Raw genomic sequence first — 16,917 nt, forward strand, 5'->3', positions numbered from 1 at the left:
GATTTCAGAGATAGGGAGGGACAAGGCCATAGAGCAATTTGAAAACAAGGATAGCAATTTTAAATTTTGAAGATGCAAATAAAGCTAGTAGCCTCTGATTACTTTGTTTTGTTAGACGCAGATGCCTATAAATGATTCAGACAACATAATGAACAAATTGAAAACTCTGATTCACGATGGATATATAGCCTTATTGGACAAGCGTGCCCACAATGCAGAACATGCCTTCTTAAAGGTGCTGAACCTAGTGGATCTTGAAAAACTTGAGGTATGTTTATGATTATTCTGCCCGTGGATTTTGTTTTTAGATGCTAAAGGAACTTTAGCCTACCCTTTCATCTTAATTTTTTGGAGTGAATAAAATAGTATTAAATATATGGAAAATCAACGTATCCTTTGTAGTTTTTAATTCTGTTTGCAATGGAAGCTTGATATTACAAATTACAATGTAATGAGTTTCCTCACTCAACTGATCCCATCAAAAGCTTCTATTTTAAGCTGGTAGTTATGATAAATCATGATAAAGTTGCAATCGTATGCTGTCAAATTAATTAATGCTGTAACACTCCCCTTCAACTGTTCCTACCACAGTGCATTTACTGTTTATCTCTTAGTTGTGTTCTGCCTTTGGCACTGTTTGGCATTCAAATAATACCTTTAAACTGTTCTAGATGATTGACTTTGTTCTGGGTGAGCTTATTGTTGTCCCAGATTCCCTTTTTTTTCAACAAAATACTTTGGAGCTAATTTCTGTCATGCTGCTGGGCTCCGTTGGACAATATGGAGACCCAAAATGTAAATTCCTTGATTGGCTCCTGCAATTACTGACAGCAGTGGTATTACTCCAATGGAACATTGTAGAGCATGTTGAGTTTTTAATGCTATCTGCAGTTGCTAGAAAGAGACCCTTTTGTTTGTCAGTTGCAAAGTGACTATAGAGTTAACAAGCGAAACACAAATTCCAGAAGTTTGAAATAGAGACAGTGCCTGAAATACACAACTTGCTGGTATCTAAAAGAGAAATTCTGAAGAAGGTTCCCATCTAAAATATTGGAAGCCTTTTCCCCAGTTGCAGACGTGCCCTGCATTTCCATATTTTCTGTTTTACGCTATCCAACAATAATGACTTACATTTATATAACACCTTTAATGTAGTAAAATGTCCAAAGGCACTTCACAGGAGCATTATGTAAATCATTCTGGATAACAATTTTTCTCAAACTGATCTAAAAGTAGTAGGTTTTATCCCATATGAGATTGTTATGATTGATGCAGTTGGTAAAGCTGAGTTATTTAAAAATTCCAGAGGGAAACTTTAAACAACTGTCATAACCTATCATTTTAAATGTTATGTTTGAGATGCGACTCTAAATTCAGGAATCAGACCACCAATTCTCGAGGTTTTACATTAAACTAAATGAAACATTTTGTTAATTTACACAGGTTAAAATATATACACATGGCTACAAATTACTGTCATTACTTTTAACAAATTCCCAAAATAATTTCCATTAAGGCAACAGCAACCCATAGACTTAACCAGACACCAGGCAAAGCATTTTCACCTTACGAATTCAAAATGAGGTTCTTTTCACTTTGGTTCCTGCGGAGGCAGTTGGAGGCTTACAGCTGCTTTGGTTCCTGCGGAGGCAGTTGGAGGCTCACAGCTGCTTTGGTTCCTGCGGAGGCAGTTGGAGGCTTACAGCTGCTTTGGTTCCTGCGGAGGCAGTTGGAGGCTTACAGCTGCTTTGGTTCCTGCGGAGGCAGTTGGAGGCTTACAGCTGTTTTGGTTCCTGCGGAGGCAGTTGGAGGCTTACAGCTGCTTTGGTTCCTGCGGAGACAGTTGGAGGCTTACAGCTGCTTTGATCTCTCAATGCCTCTGCTTTGCACACCCGAAAACTGCTGAAGTTAAACCTGGCACAGCTCATTGAATGTAAATTCTCATTGTATTACCAGCCTCTTCTAACAATAAAACGCCTTTCATAACACCAATTTTATTAGCAATATCTCTGGTCTCTGCTCGCTATGTGCCAGAATTCACCTCACTTCTTGAATGCTCTATTCAAAAAAATATGAGTTCACTGTATTGCATTCACTGTTTTCAAACAGCCATCTTAAGAAGCTAACACATCACTTCAAAGACATTTTAAAACCCCGAACTCAGCAAAGAATTCTGAATTCAGTAAAACAGCCTGTACTCAGTCGCAACTATATATGTTCAGTTGAAAACAATGTATTAAGGCATGCACCAGCCAGTAGCAACAAGACAATTGATAAGAACGTGCCTTGATTAAATTAATCAAAACTTTGGTCTATAATCATTAGGACAAACTGGTATTAGATTGACATGATATGTAAAGTGTGTCTTTACCTTTTTAAATTAATTAACTACCTTCATTTAGAACCTCTGTTAGGTTTAGAAAGCAAGGATTGGGCCTGTTGTACTTTTAACCTATTCAAGTTCTAACAATTCTTCTGTATCGTCATTATTTTCTCTTCAAATAAACTTCTCTTCCATTTTATCAGCTGAGGTCCCATATCCTACTTTGAAGGTTAAAGTCTCAACAAGAACCTTGACAATTTACTGACAAAGAAATCTTGTAATAATTTAGCTACAGATTTAATAAAAACTACAATTATCAAAAAATGTTGACATCAAGCCACGTTAGGAGATGTTAGGATAGATAACTGATCAGTTCTAACTGAAATCCCACTGAAAGAACACCTTTAAACTTTTCTAGATGTTCGACCTCCTTTGGGGAGAGCTTACCCATACAAGCTTCAGTGAAATCAATATGTTGGCCAGAATTTCACTCTCCAGGTTTGCTAACGGACAAAATACCATGGACGCCTTTCCCTGCACCAATCCACCCACCCTGCAACGCCATAATTTTACGAGTGGTGGGGAGGGGTTGGGTAGCCAGTCCGCCCACCCTTATATCAATTGAGGATATTAAGTGGCCAATTAATGGCCACTACCCACCTCCTAGAGTAGCAGGTTGGAAACCCGCAGGTAATACTGCTAGGACAGGAAAGGCTCGGGGGTGGGGGTGCTATGCCTCCTTTACAGATCTCCTCTTTCGACAGGAAGCCCCCTCACAGCTAGAAGCACCCCTGCTTTTCCCCCCACCCACCATCTCCACCTAACTCCCCCGATCCACATCGCCCCCTCGTCAGGTCTGGCTGCCTAACCCCAGCAATTACCCCACCACTTACCTTGCATTCGGCTTCAGTGGCAGTCCTAGCAGTGACCACAGCTTCCGGATGGCCGGCAGCTCTTGGGGACCCCGGATGGGATCAGAGGTCTTATCTCGAGGTAATTAACATAAATACAAATTGTAGAATACGGAACAGGAGTTAGCCACTCGGCCCCTCGAGCCTGCTCCGCCATTCAATAAGATCATGGCCTATCTGATTATAGCCTCAATCCCATATTCCTGTCTACCCTGATAACCTTTCACCCCCTTGTTAATCAAGAACCTATCTAGCTCACCTTAAAAATATTCAAAGACTCTGCTCCCACCATCTTTTGAGGAAGAGAGTTCCAAAGATTTACTATGCTCTGAGAAAAAAAAATTTCTCCTCATCTCTGTCTTAAATGAGCGACCCCTTATTTTTAAGCTGTTACGCCTAGTTCTAGATTCTCCCACACAAGGAAACATCCCCTCCACATCCACCATGTCAAGAACCCTCAGGATCTTATATGTTTCAATCAAGCCCTCTAAAACCCAGTGGATACAAGCTTAACCTGTCCAAACTTTCCTCATAAGACAATATGCCCATTCTTAGTATTAATCTAGTAAACCTCTGAACTGCTTCCAACACATTTACATCTTTCCTTAAATGAGGAGACCAGTATTGTACACAATACTCCAGATGTGGTCTCACCAGCATCCGGTATAACTGAAGCAAAATCTTCCTAATTTTGTAATCAATTCCCCTCACAATAAACAATAACATTCTATTAACTTTCCTAATGACTTGCTATACCTGCATACTAGCTTTTTGTGATTCATGCACTAGGACACGCAAATCCCTCTGAATCTCAGAGCTCTGCAACCTGTCACCATTTAGATAAGCTTTTTTATTCATCCTGCCAAAATGGACAATTTCACATTTGTCCACATTATAAGCCATTTGCCAGATCTTTGCCCACTTATTATGACACTTTGTAGCCCCCTATGTCCTCATCACAATTTGCTTTCCTACCTATTTTGGTGTTGTCGGCAAATTTAGCCACTATTCCTTCGGTCCCTTCATCGAAGTCATGTATATAAATTGTAAAAAGTTGAGGCCCCAACATGGATTCCTGTGGCACACCACTCATCACTGATCAGATCCTGCCTACCAGAAAAAGATCCATGTATGCCTACTCTCTGCTCCCTGTTAGCTAGCCAACCTTCTAGCCATGCCAATATGTTACGCCCTACATCATGAGCTTTTATTTTCCACAATAACCTTTGATGTGGCACTTTGTCAAATGCCTTCTAGAAATCTAAGTACAGTACATTCATCGGTTCCCCTTTATCCACAGCATGTAACTCCTTCAAAGAACTCTAATAAACTGGTTAAACATGATTTCCCTTTCACAAAACCATGTTGACTCTGCCTGATTGCTTTGAATTTTTCTAAGTGCCCTGCTAAAGCATCTTTAAGAATAGCTTCTAACATTTTCCCTATGACAGATGTTAGGCTAACTGTCCTGTAGTTTCCTGCTTTCTGCCTCCCTCCCCTCTTTGAATAAAGGAGTTACATTTGCTATTTTCCAATCTAATAGAACCTTCCCCAAATCTAGGGAATTTTGGAAAATTAAAACCAATGCATCAACTATCTCACTAGCCACTTCTTTCAAGACCTTAAGGTGAAGTCCATCTGGACCTGGGGATTTGTCAGCCCGCAGCACCAAAAATTTGCTCAATGCCACTTCCCTTTGTAATTGTAATTTTCCCAAGTTCCTCCCTCCCTTCTAGTTCCTGATTTGCAACTATCTCTGGTTGTTACTTGTGTCCTCTATAGTGAAGACCGAAACAAAATACCTGTTTAATTTGTCCACCATCTCCCTACTTACCATTATCAATTCCCAGATGCACTTTCTATAGGACCAATGCTTGCTTAGAAATATAGAAACATAGAAAATAGGAGCAGGAGTAGGTTATTCAGCCCTTCGAACCTGCTCTGCCATTCAATATGATCATGACTGATCCTCTATCTCAATGCCATACCCCTGCACTTTCCCTATACCCCTTGATGCCTTTAGACTCCAAAAATCTATCTATTTCCTTTTTAAATATATTCAATAACTTGGCCTCCACAGCCTTCTGTGATAGAGAATTCCGTAGGTTCACCACCCTCTGAGTGAAGACGTTTCTCCTCATCTCTGCCCTAAATGGTCTACCCCATATCCTGAGACTGTGACCACTTGCTCTAGACCCCCACTCAGAGGAAATATCATCTCTGCATCCAGTCTGTCCATCCCTGTCAGAATTTTATACGTTTCAATGAGATCTCCTCTCATTCTAAACTCCAGTGAATACAGGCCTAGCCTTTCCTCATATGACAATCCTGCCATCCCAAGAATCAGTCTGATGAACCTTCGCTGCACTCCCTCTATGGCAAATTTGCCCTTTCTTAGGTAAGGAGACCAAAGCTGCACACAGTACTCCAGGTGTGGTCTCACCAAGGCCCTGTACAGCTGCAGTAAGACATCCTTGCTCCTGTACTCAGTTCCTCTTACAATGAAGGCCAACACACCATTCGCCACCTTAACTGCTTACTTTCAGTGATTGGAATGCAAGGACATCCAGGTCCCCTTGCACATTAACATTTCACAATCTATCACCATTTAAATAATGCTCTGCCACTCTGTTTTTCCTACTGAAGTGGATAACTTCACACTTATCCATGTTATACTGCATCTGCCATGTATTTGCCCCCACTCTAAACCTGTCTAAGTCATCTTGGAGCCTCTTAACATCCTCATCGCTCACATTCCTGCCAATTTTCATGTCGTCAGCAAACTTGGAAATATTATATTTGGTTCCCTTATCCAAATTATTATGTATTGTGAATAGAATAACTTCTTATTTAAATATCTATCTCAGCTCTAGGAAATCACTGCAGGAGTTCCTCAGGGTAGTGTCCTAGGCCCAACCATCTTCAGCTGCTTCAACAATGACCTTCCTTCCATCATAACGTCAGAAGTGGGGATGTTGGCTGATGATTGCACAATGTTCAGCACCATTCAGATACTGAAGCAGTCCATGTCCAATGCAGCAAGACCTGGACAATATCCAGGCTTGGGCTGACAGGTGGCAAGTAACATTCGTGCCACACAAGTGCCAGGCAAATGTCCAACAAAAGAGAATCCAACCATCGCTCCTTGATGTTCAATGGCATTACTATCACTGAATCCTCCACTATCAACATCTTGGGGGTTACCATTGACCAGAAACTGAACTGGACTGGCCATATAAACACTGTGGCTACAAGGGCAGATCAGAGGCTAGGAATCCTGGATGAGTAACTCACCTCCTGACTCCCCAAAGCCTGTCCACCATCTACAAGGCATAAGTCATGAGTGTGATGGACTACTCCCCACTTGCCTGGATAAGTGCAGCTTCCACAACACTCAAGAAGCTGGACACTGTCCAGGACAAAGCAGTCCACTTGATCGGCACCACATCCACAAACGTTCACTCCCTCCACCACCAACGCACAGTAGCAACAGTGTGTATCATCTTCAAGATGCACTGCAGGAATTCACCAAGGCACCTTAGACAGCACCTTCCAAACCCATGACCACTACTACCTAGGAGGACAAGGGCAGCAGAAAGATGGGAACACCACCACCTGGGAGTTCCCCTCCAAGTCACTCATCATCCTGACCTGGAAATATATCACCGTTCCTTTACTGTCGCTGGGTCAAAATCTTGGAACTCCCTTCCTAACAGCAATGTGGGTGTACCTACACCATGTGGACTGCAGCGGTTCAGGAAGGCAGCTCACCGCCACCTTCTCAAGGGCAATTAGGGATGGACAGTAAATGCTGATCCAGCCAGCAAAGCCCACATCCTGTGAATGAATAAAAAAAAATCTATAGAAACTGTAACTATCCATCTTCATATTACTAGCTAGCTTTCTCTCCTACACTTATTTTTCCCCTACTTGTTCTCTCCTTTTTGTTATTCTTTGTTGTTCTTGACATTCTTTCCAATCTTCTAACCTGCCACATGTCTTTTCGTAATTATATTCTTTTTCTTTAAGTTTGACACTATCTAACATTTTTAGTTAATCACGAATGGTGGGCCCTCCCCTTGGAATTTTTCTTTCTCGTTGGAATGTATCTATTCTGTGTATTCTGAAATATCCCTTTGTCTGCCAATGAACCTCTATTGACCTATCCCATAACATAATTTGCCAGTTCACTTTAGCTCACTCTGTTTTCATGCCCTCATAATTGCCCTTATTTAACTTTAAAGTACTAGTCTTGGACACACTTGTTTCTCCCTCACAATGAATGTAAAAGTCAATCATATTATGATTATTGCTACCGAAGGGTGCCTTCACTATGAGGTTATCAACTAATCCTAGCTCGTTGCTCAATATCTGGTCTAGCATAACCTGCTCTCTGGTTGGCTGCAGAACATGTAATTCTGAGAAACTATCCCGAAAACATTCCATGAGCTCCTCATCTACGCTACCTTTGCCCATCTCATAATTCCAGAATATATGTGGATTAAAATCCCCCATGATTATTGCTGTACCTTTCTGACAAGCTCCCATTATCCCTTCTTTTATACTCTGTCCAACCATGTAGTTACAATTAGGAGGCCTGTACACAAGTAACTTCTTGCCTTTATCATTTCTCATCTCAATCCAAACTGCTTTTATATCCTGGTTTCCTGAACTTGGGTCATCCCTTTCCAATATGCTAATACTATCATTAATTAACAGAGCCTGCCCTCCACTTCTTCCTAATTTCCTGTCCTTCCAAAATGTCACGTACCCTTCAGGTTCAGGTCCCAATCTATGTCATCCTGTAGCCATGTTTCTGTAATGGCTATCAGATGGTACTTATTTATTTCTATTTGCACTATCAGTTCATTTGTTTTATTTCGAATACCACGTGCATTTAGATACAGAACCTTTAGTTTTGTAATTTTATTCTTAATGTAGCGTCTAGCCTTATCTGCTGATTTACTCTTGGATTTGTACTCTCTGTCCCTCCCTGTCAAGGTCTGTATCATTTCCCATATTAATACCTTTCTCTCTTGCCTTGTCTATACTCTTTGGTTAACCACATCTTCCCAAATTTGATCCCTTGACCCCACTATTCAGTTTAAAACCCTCTATCTCCTTAGTTAGCACCAGCTCCAGCACAGTTCAGGTGTACACTGTCCCAACGGTACAGATCCCACTTTCCCTAATACTGATGCCAGTGCCCCACAAACGGGAACCCATTTCTCCCACACCAGTCTTTGATCCACGCATTCAATTTTCTAATCTGATTTGTCCTATGCCAATTTGCACGTGACTCAGGTAATAATCCAGAAATTATTACCTTTGAGGTTCTGCTTAATTTGGTACCTAGCTCCTCAAATTGATTATGCAGAGCCTCCTTCCTCATCCAGCCCATGTCGTTGGTACCTACATGGTCCACGACCACTGGATCCTCTCCCTCCCACTGCAAGTTCCTCTCCAGCCCTGATGGGATTGGAAGTCTCGTCTCAAGGTAATTATCGTCACAATGGTTGTTAAATCATTGTGGGGCCACAGTACTGGGCAGCAGCAGATGCTACACCCGCTTCCGCATCTGTCCATGGGACCCAGCATGCTGAGCGCAAAATCCAGCCTGTAATTTCCAAGAATGTCCTAATTTTAATTGAAGGCACAAATCCATGGAACTTAATTGCCAACTATGCCAACAAGGTGAATAATTATTGCATATCTAATTGTTAATCGTTTTTGCTTTTTCTAGGAAGTGTGTTTGTCCACTAACGATTATGTGATAATTATCTATGGTCATGCCTGTGCCCTCCTTGGCATTGGACTGCCTGAGGTAGGATCCATAATTTTCTCTTTTTTGTGCATTGTCAATTATTAATATAAATGAGCTTGTTTGTAATATACGGTGTATGAAGTAAATTATCATAACCTAATCAGTGGACCATCTAGCATTCTTCTGTATTCTTTTCCTCCTCTTGTTGATTTTGCTGAGGTGCAGTTCCCTGATTACCATCAACGCACCAATACCTCACTCAAATGGCAGTTTCTCATGTTTGAATCTTGACATTGGATGTTAGCATGCTATTGAATCCTGGGGATGACCCATGTGTCTTCACCCAATATTCTCACACAGGGACTTTTTGCTCGGAATTTTTGGATGCGGTAAGGAAGGGAACGCAGGCTCGTTTCCTGCTCCTGTGCAGAGGGCATTGAGGCGAATTGCATTTCCTCCATGGCTAATTAGACCAGCTTAACCAGACCAGGGATAAAACTTGGGGCCTTTCCTTCTCCATACCCTAATACACCATCTGACCCTTGTGAAGCATTATAGTGCATTTGATACAGTGATGCACTTGGGAAATATATGCAAATATCCATAAGGCATTTTCTGCCTATACCCAGGAGCTATACCTATCTGAAAAAGTAATGAACACTTCTCCCACCCACCCCCATTAAAAAAAAAAGACCAAAATTGATGCAAAATGTTAGTATTTGTTTTAATGGACTATAGGGAATAATTTGCAGCACGCTGGATTGAGCTAAAAATACAGGGTGGATATGTAGATATAACGTTTAACAAAACCACTGTAGGGGAAGAAAGCAAATGGTTTTGGGTATAAAGAAATAATCAACTTTCATAATTTTGGTTCCACTTACTAAGTAGTGATTAAGGTGAACATTTCATTTGTAGAAAAACACATTAAATAGCACTTTATGATTTCAGTAGCAAATAAAAGTACATGCTTCCTCAAGCATGACTGCTAGGTGGTTAATAAGTGATTTAAATGCATTGCATGCACTCATGAAATCTTAAACTATGTATCCTGTTACGAGCAGTATCAAATAATGACAATGCCGTTTGGTTTGTATTTTTTCCTATTTAGATATGAGATACCATATACACGCGATTTTGAATAAGAAATTAATATGTTTCCTGACTGATTAAAACTGTTCTCTGAGAGACACTAGTAATTAAGATATCTCACCAGAATGAACCAACACACTGATCAATCTTTCCAAGCTGCCACCTTCAGGACTCTATATCCAATACATTGTTGGAACACAACACCATGAGAAAACTTTATTCATATCTAAGCTAATGTGCACAAGGAAACAGTTTTTCCTTAGTGAAACTTGGAAAATACCATTTTGTTTGAAGCCATGCTTGATACAAGCCCACTTCAATAAACTGAAGTAAATAATAATAATAAACAAGTAAAATCTACAGTCCATTGTAAAAGGGAGATAAGCAAAGAACTGTGAACCCCCAACCAACCAAACCAATTACCATTTTAAGATATTGTAGCCCCAAGGACCAAATCTAACAGATCCCTACATATGAACTGGCCCCAGCATAAGATAACTGTGACAAAACTAATGTGTAATCTACCTTGTAGGTATATGTAGTTTATGCTTGGTAGTTATTTTTCTTGTATACTTCATTGTTCTGGAGCCACTAATCCATATTTTGCCTGACTAGGAGCTGATTGAGGCTGAAAATCAATTTAATAAAATCTTGGAGCAGTTCCCAAAGCAGCGGCTTGACTGTTTGGCATTCTACGGACTTGGCAAAGTGTACTTCCGGCAAAACAGGTTCGTGTCCAGCAAAGAGTGCAGGCATAGAAAGTGGCAAGAGGGAGCTTTCTTTAATTGGCAAAATATAACAAATGGTGCTCTTCCGGGATCTGTACTGGAACCTTGCATTTCCACTATTCATATCAATGACGAGGAAGAAGGAAAAGAAAGTTGTACGTTCAAATTTACAGTTAACTGTAAATTGGAAGTAAGTTGTGTAGATAGGAATAGAAAATTACAAAAAGACATAAGTGAATGGGCAGTGGGTGAATTTCATTGCGGGGAAGTGTGAGGCCATCCACTTTACATCTGATAAAGGCAAATTAGAATATTTTCATATTAGAACCATAGAACACTACAGCACAGAAAACAGGCCATTCGGCCCTTCTAGTCTGCTGAAATATTATTCCGCTAGTCCCATTGACCTGCACCTAGTCCATAACCCTCCAGACCGCTCCCATCCATGTATCTATCCAATTTATTCTTAAAACTTAAGAGTGAGCCCGCATTTACCACGTCAGATGGTAGCTCGTTCCACACTCTCACCACTCTGAGTGAAGAAGTTCCCCCTAATGTTCCCCCTAAACCTTTCCCCTTTCACCCTAAAGCCATGTCCTCTCGTGTTTATCTCTCCTCATCTAAGTGGAAAGAGCCTACTCGCATTTACTCTGTCTATACCCCTCATAATTTTGTAAACTTCTATCAAATCTCCCCTCATTCTTCTACGCTCCAAGGAATAAAGTCCTAACCTGTTTAATCTTTGCCTGTAACTCAACTCCTTAAGACCTGGCATCCTAGTACGTCTTCTCTGCACTCTCTCAATCTTACTGATATCCTTCCTGTAATTAGGCGACCAGAACTGCACACAATACTCCAAAGTTGGCCTCACCAATGTCTTATACAACCTCACCATAACATCCCAACTCCTATACTCAATACTTTGATTTATGAAGGCCAGAATGCCAAAAGCTTTCTTTACAACCCTGCCTTTCTGTGATGCCACTTTCAGGGAATTATGTATCTGAACTCCCAGATCCCTTTGTTCCTCTGCACTCCTCAGTGCCCAACCATTTACTGTGTATGTCCTACCTTGGTTTGACCTTCCAAAATGTAACACCTCACACTTTTCCGCATTAAATTCCATCTGCCATTTTCTGGCCCATTTTTCCAGTTGGTCCAGATCCCTCTGCAAGCTTTGAAAGCCTTCCTCGCTGTCCACAACGCCTCCAATCTTAGTGTCATCAGCAAACTTGCTGATCCAGTTTACTACATTAAAATCCAAATCATTGATTATAGACAACAAACAACAATGGTCCCAGCACAGATCCCTGAGGCACACCACTAATCACAGACCTCCAGTCTGAGAAGCAATCATCCACTACCACTCTCTATCTTCTCCCACACAGCCAGTTTTGAATCCAGTTTACAACCTCTCCATGGATACCAAGTGTCTGAACCTTCTGAACTAACCTCCCATGTGGGACCTTGTCAAAGGCATTACTAAAGTTCATGTAGACAACATCCACAGCCTTTCTTTCATCTACTTTCTTGGTAACCTCCTCGAAAAACTCAACAAGGTTCGTTAAACACGACCTACCATGCACAAAGTCATACTGACTATCCTTAATCAGCCCTTGGCTGTCCAATATTGGTGAGAGAGTAGGCACCGTTGAAGAGCAACGGGATTTAGGTGTCTCTGTGCACAATTCACAAAAAGCTAGTGCAGAGATACAAAAAATAACCAAAGATGTTAATGAAATGTGGCCTTTATTTTCAGGGGTGTAGATTACAAAAGTCAGGAAGTTATGCTTAAATTGTGCCTTGGTCATACTTCACCTGGAGTAGTGTGTTCAGTTTCAGGCACTTCACTTCAAGCCTTGGAGTGGCCGCAGTGCAAATTCACCAGAATGGCTCCATAGCTTAATGGGTTAAATTGAGGGTTGCATGAAATTGCTCTACTTTCTTTCCAGGGTAGAAGGTGATCTGGTTTGGCATTTAAAATGAGATGGGAATTTGGTAGGCTATATAAAGAGAAACTATTTCGTCTATTCGTGGAATCCTGAACAGGGTGACAAAATCTTAAAAATTATTGCGAAAATCTCCGGGAGTGAAATCAGGAAGCATTTTTTCACAAGAAACATAGTGAAAAACAGGACTTGGTCATTTGATATATTGAGGACTTGGGTTGATAGGTCTTAATAGGTAAGGGTGTGTTGATAGTTATGGAGAAAAGGTGGGTAAATGGTTTTGAGGTACAAATCACCCATGATTTAACTGAATAGTAAAACAGGCTTAAGAACATAAACAGGACCTGGAGGAACCCATTTGGCCCCTCGAGCCTGCTTCACCATTCAATACAACCGTAGCTCATCTGCCTCAACTCCACTTGCCCACCTGCTCCCCATTTCCCTTGATTCTCTGAGACGCCAAAAATTTGTCCATCTCAGCCTTAAATAAATTCAACAGTGGACCATTCACAACCCACTGGAGTAGAGAATTCCAAGGATTTACAGCCCTCAGTAAAGAAATTTCTCTTCGTCTCTGTCCTAATAATTGACCTTTTTCCTGAAACTGTGTCTAGATTCCCCAGCTAGCTGCATCAGAATCTTATATGTTTCTATGAGATCACCTCTCATTCTCGTACACTTGTAAAGTATAGGCCCAGTTTATTCAGCCTCTTATCATAGGACAACCCTCTTGCGCTAGGAACCAGTCTGAAGAAATGAATAGCCTATTTCTGTCTCTCAGTTCCTCTGTTATACAGGGTCAATGGTTATGGTAAGTTCTGCTTTATTACCTTTTAGGAACTAGAGATAGTTTGTGTAGCAGTTTTCCTCTAATGACTCAGCTAGGGTCTGTGTTGTGGGAGTTGATACAAGAGTTGTGGTAGAGATGGGCTTGATTGAGATTTGTTCTGCATTGAGCCTTGTACAGTTACAGCTTTGGTCTCACTAGATAGCTTATTTTGAGCTGCTTCATATTGTGGTTGTCTGCGCTTCTGGCACCCCCACCCCCCCCCACCCCCCCCCCCCCCCAAAAAACACCCTGTCAACCTGCTGCCTTGAATACAGCTGCAACATACTGAAACACGCCAAGTTGGTTTTTGTTTCCACTGATTCTTCTCCGTTTTCTGTTGTGTTTCTCCCCCAGATTTGCTGATGCTTTAGACCCTTTCACTAAATCCTTAACTATGGTAAACCGTAAGATTGTTCCGGGCATATTAACATGGCCCAAAACAACTGTTGTTATTGAAGAAACACAGGATGAAAAATTAAAGGTAACTTGTAACACTTTTTAAAGATATACTTTGTATTTACTCTTGTAATAAGTTATTAAAGATATAAGACTAAGAATAGGCATGTTGGGCCATTGAACCTCACATTTCATTTTCTTTTTTGCTGTATCGACTTTCTAAGTCTCTATCATCCTTTGAAAAATCTGAATTAACTTTATAGGTTTCTGGGTGGTATTTTCATGTGAAGGTTATCATGGATATTCTTTCAACCAGCTTAGCTAAAATTCCAAGACTTCATTCACTTGTTTGGATTTCCATCCAAGGAAGGAGAACCATTCAGTGTCCACCTTCTCATATGAATATATGAACAAGGAGCAGGAGTAGGCCATTCAGCCCCTCGAGCCTGCTCCACCATTTAAAAAGATCATGATAGTAACCTGAAATCTGCACCCCACTGACCGCTAATAACCTATCACCCCCTTGTTTGCCAGTAATCTATTCATCTCTGCCTTAAAATTATTCAAGGACTCTGCTTCCACCACCTTCTTAGAAAGAGAGTTCCAAAGACACTCAGCCCTCTGAGTGAAAACATTTCGCCTCAGTTCTGTTTTAAATGGGTGATCCCTTATTTTTAAACAGATATCTTCCCCCACCCCCCAAGCTTCCAATCTGCTGTTCCAGATTCTCCTATAAAAAGAAACTTCCTCTCTACCCCCACCCTGTCAGGATCTTATAGGTATCATTCAAGTCGCCTCTTACTCTTCTAAACTCCAGCGGATACAAGCCTTGTCTGTCCAGCCTTTCCTCATAAGACAGCTCATCCATTCCAATTATTAGTCTGGTAAACCTCTGAACTGCTTCCAACGCCTTTACATTTTCCTTAAATAAGGTGACCAATACTGTACACAATACTCCAAATGTGGTCTCACTAGCACCCTGTACAACTGAAGCATATCCTCCCTACTTTTGTATTCAATTCCCCTTGCAATAAATGATAACATTCTATTAGCTTTCCTAATTACTTGTTAATTCCCTTTATTATTCTAAAATGTTCAGACCACTGCTTAATCTTCCTTCTATCTCAGTCCCTCCATACCAGACGTCCTCCTGGTGAATTCTCCAACCGCAAAACCCATAAGATCTCTGCATTCATCCACTTCCGGCCTCTTGTGCAACCTCAATTTTAATCATATTACTGTTGATAGTTGTACCTTTAGCTGCCTTGGCCCTTAGGCTCTTGAATTCACACTCTAACTTCTCTGCCTCTTTCCTTTCTTGCTTTCTTTCACCTCATAGCTGTCAAATTTTGTTAATGCTCCTGTGAAGTGCCTTGGGATGTTTAACTACGTTAATTGTGCTATATTAATGCAAATATTCTCCCATTTCATAAGTATATAATATATATATTTTTGTGTATTTCTTTGGGCAGGACATCCAATGTTACAAGTGATGTCTGGCCAGCATTCTATGTAACTACACTTGCTTACTTTTATATTTTGTATCTACGATGATGAGCATCCTAGCTGTCTATTTGATGGCATTTTGCGCCTATGAACTGGGTTTTAATGACTTGCATCCAGGACGCTTGGATTTCTTTAGTGCATTTACAGGCCCACCCTTATGTTTCCATGTTTTGGTTATCCTCCCAACTGCTTTTCTCGTGTCAAAAATATGCTACTTCACATGTTTACATTAAATGGTATCTGCTGCCATTCAGCTTAATGCATGACTTCTGTAATTTTCTGCTGTTCCACAATTTCTTTACAACTTCAACAACAACTTTTATATAGCACCTTGAGGGTAGTGAAACATCCCAAGATATCTCACAATCATCAAACAAAATTTGACACAAGACACACAAGGAGCTATTAAGGGCAGATGACAAAAACCTTGGCGAAATAGATTTTAAACCATGTCTTAAAGGAGGAAAGGGAGCTTAGGAGAGGAAATTTCAGAGCATGGCAGCTGCAGGTATGGCCACCAATGCTGGAGTGATAAAAATTCAGGGGTTCTCAAGATTCCAGAATTGAAGGAGTGCAGATATCTTGCAAGGTTCTAGGACTGGAAGAAATACCTCCTATGTAACTATAGTCTGCCTCTTACCCGAACTGTTTCCTATCTTCACTGCATGGTGGTCTTCAATTGCAAGTGCCTCAATGTTAGCGAGCAGTGTGTTGAGGAACCCTTTCAAATGTAATCTAAAATCTATATATTTAACATCCATTGATGATTCTTGTATTCACCACATCACGGGCTGTCGAAGAACTTTAAACATGATTTATTTTCACAAAAGAATGCCTACCTGCTCTAAGCAACTTATACTCTGTGTTCTTATTTACTCTGCCTCGGATTGATTTCTGGTGAAATTTCTACTATTGACAAAATTCATTGGACCTAGTGCTACCTATTTTTTTTTCAATATAACATTGCTACCTTCCAATACAATCCCCAAATCTGCCCAAGATTTATATCTATTATACTGCACCTTCCTGAACCATTTCTTTTAATACCTTTAGATAAACCTGTGCCTAGATATTTATCTGGCTTCAATTCCATTAGTTTGTCCATTATAATATTTCTATTTATTCTGGTATTTTAATGCAGATAAATGTAAGCTAATGCATTTCAGGAGGACAAACTGTACTCTTTGTATCATCTCTTACTCTGACTTATTCGTTTCCAGGTCCTCAGCTATGAAATTCTTATCTCTGCCATTCCTATGGTCTTCAGGATTTTAAGACCTTAGCTTGCTTGCACTTAATTATGACAACTTGATTCATCTCTCTCATTCCTCAACCTTGCTAGTACCTTGCATTATAAACCTTGGCCCAACATCTAAATTTCCTAATTAAAACAAATATATTGCTCTGTTTTGTTTGAAA

General features: G+C 40.6%; 1 protein-coding gene across 3 annotated transcripts in view; it reads left to right on the plus strand.

Moving 5' to 3' along the window:
• ttc3 (tetratricopeptide repeat domain 3) overlaps positions 1-16,917 on the plus strand; it is a 125,204-nt gene that overhangs the window by 51,413 nt on the left and 56,874 nt on the right. For all 3 annotated transcript variants that reach the window (XM_041211142.1, XM_041211141.1, XM_041211143.1), the window contains exons 15-18: positions 116-268; positions 8,978-9,058; positions 10,706-10,818; positions 13,951-14,077. In XM_041211142.1, coding sequence (XP_041067076.1) covers positions 116-268; positions 8,978-9,058; positions 10,706-10,818; positions 13,951-14,077 — 474 coding nt within the window. The remainder of the gene's footprint in view (positions 1-115; positions 269-8,977; positions 9,059-10,705; positions 10,819-13,950; positions 14,078-16,917) is intronic.

This window comes from Carcharodon carcharias, chromosome 18 (genome assembly GCF_017639515.1).
Source record: "Carcharodon carcharias isolate sCarCar2 chromosome 18, sCarCar2.pri, whole genome shotgun sequence".
Classification (NCBI taxonomy): Eukaryota; Metazoa; Chordata; class Chondrichthyes; order Lamniformes; family Lamnidae; genus Carcharodon; species Carcharodon carcharias.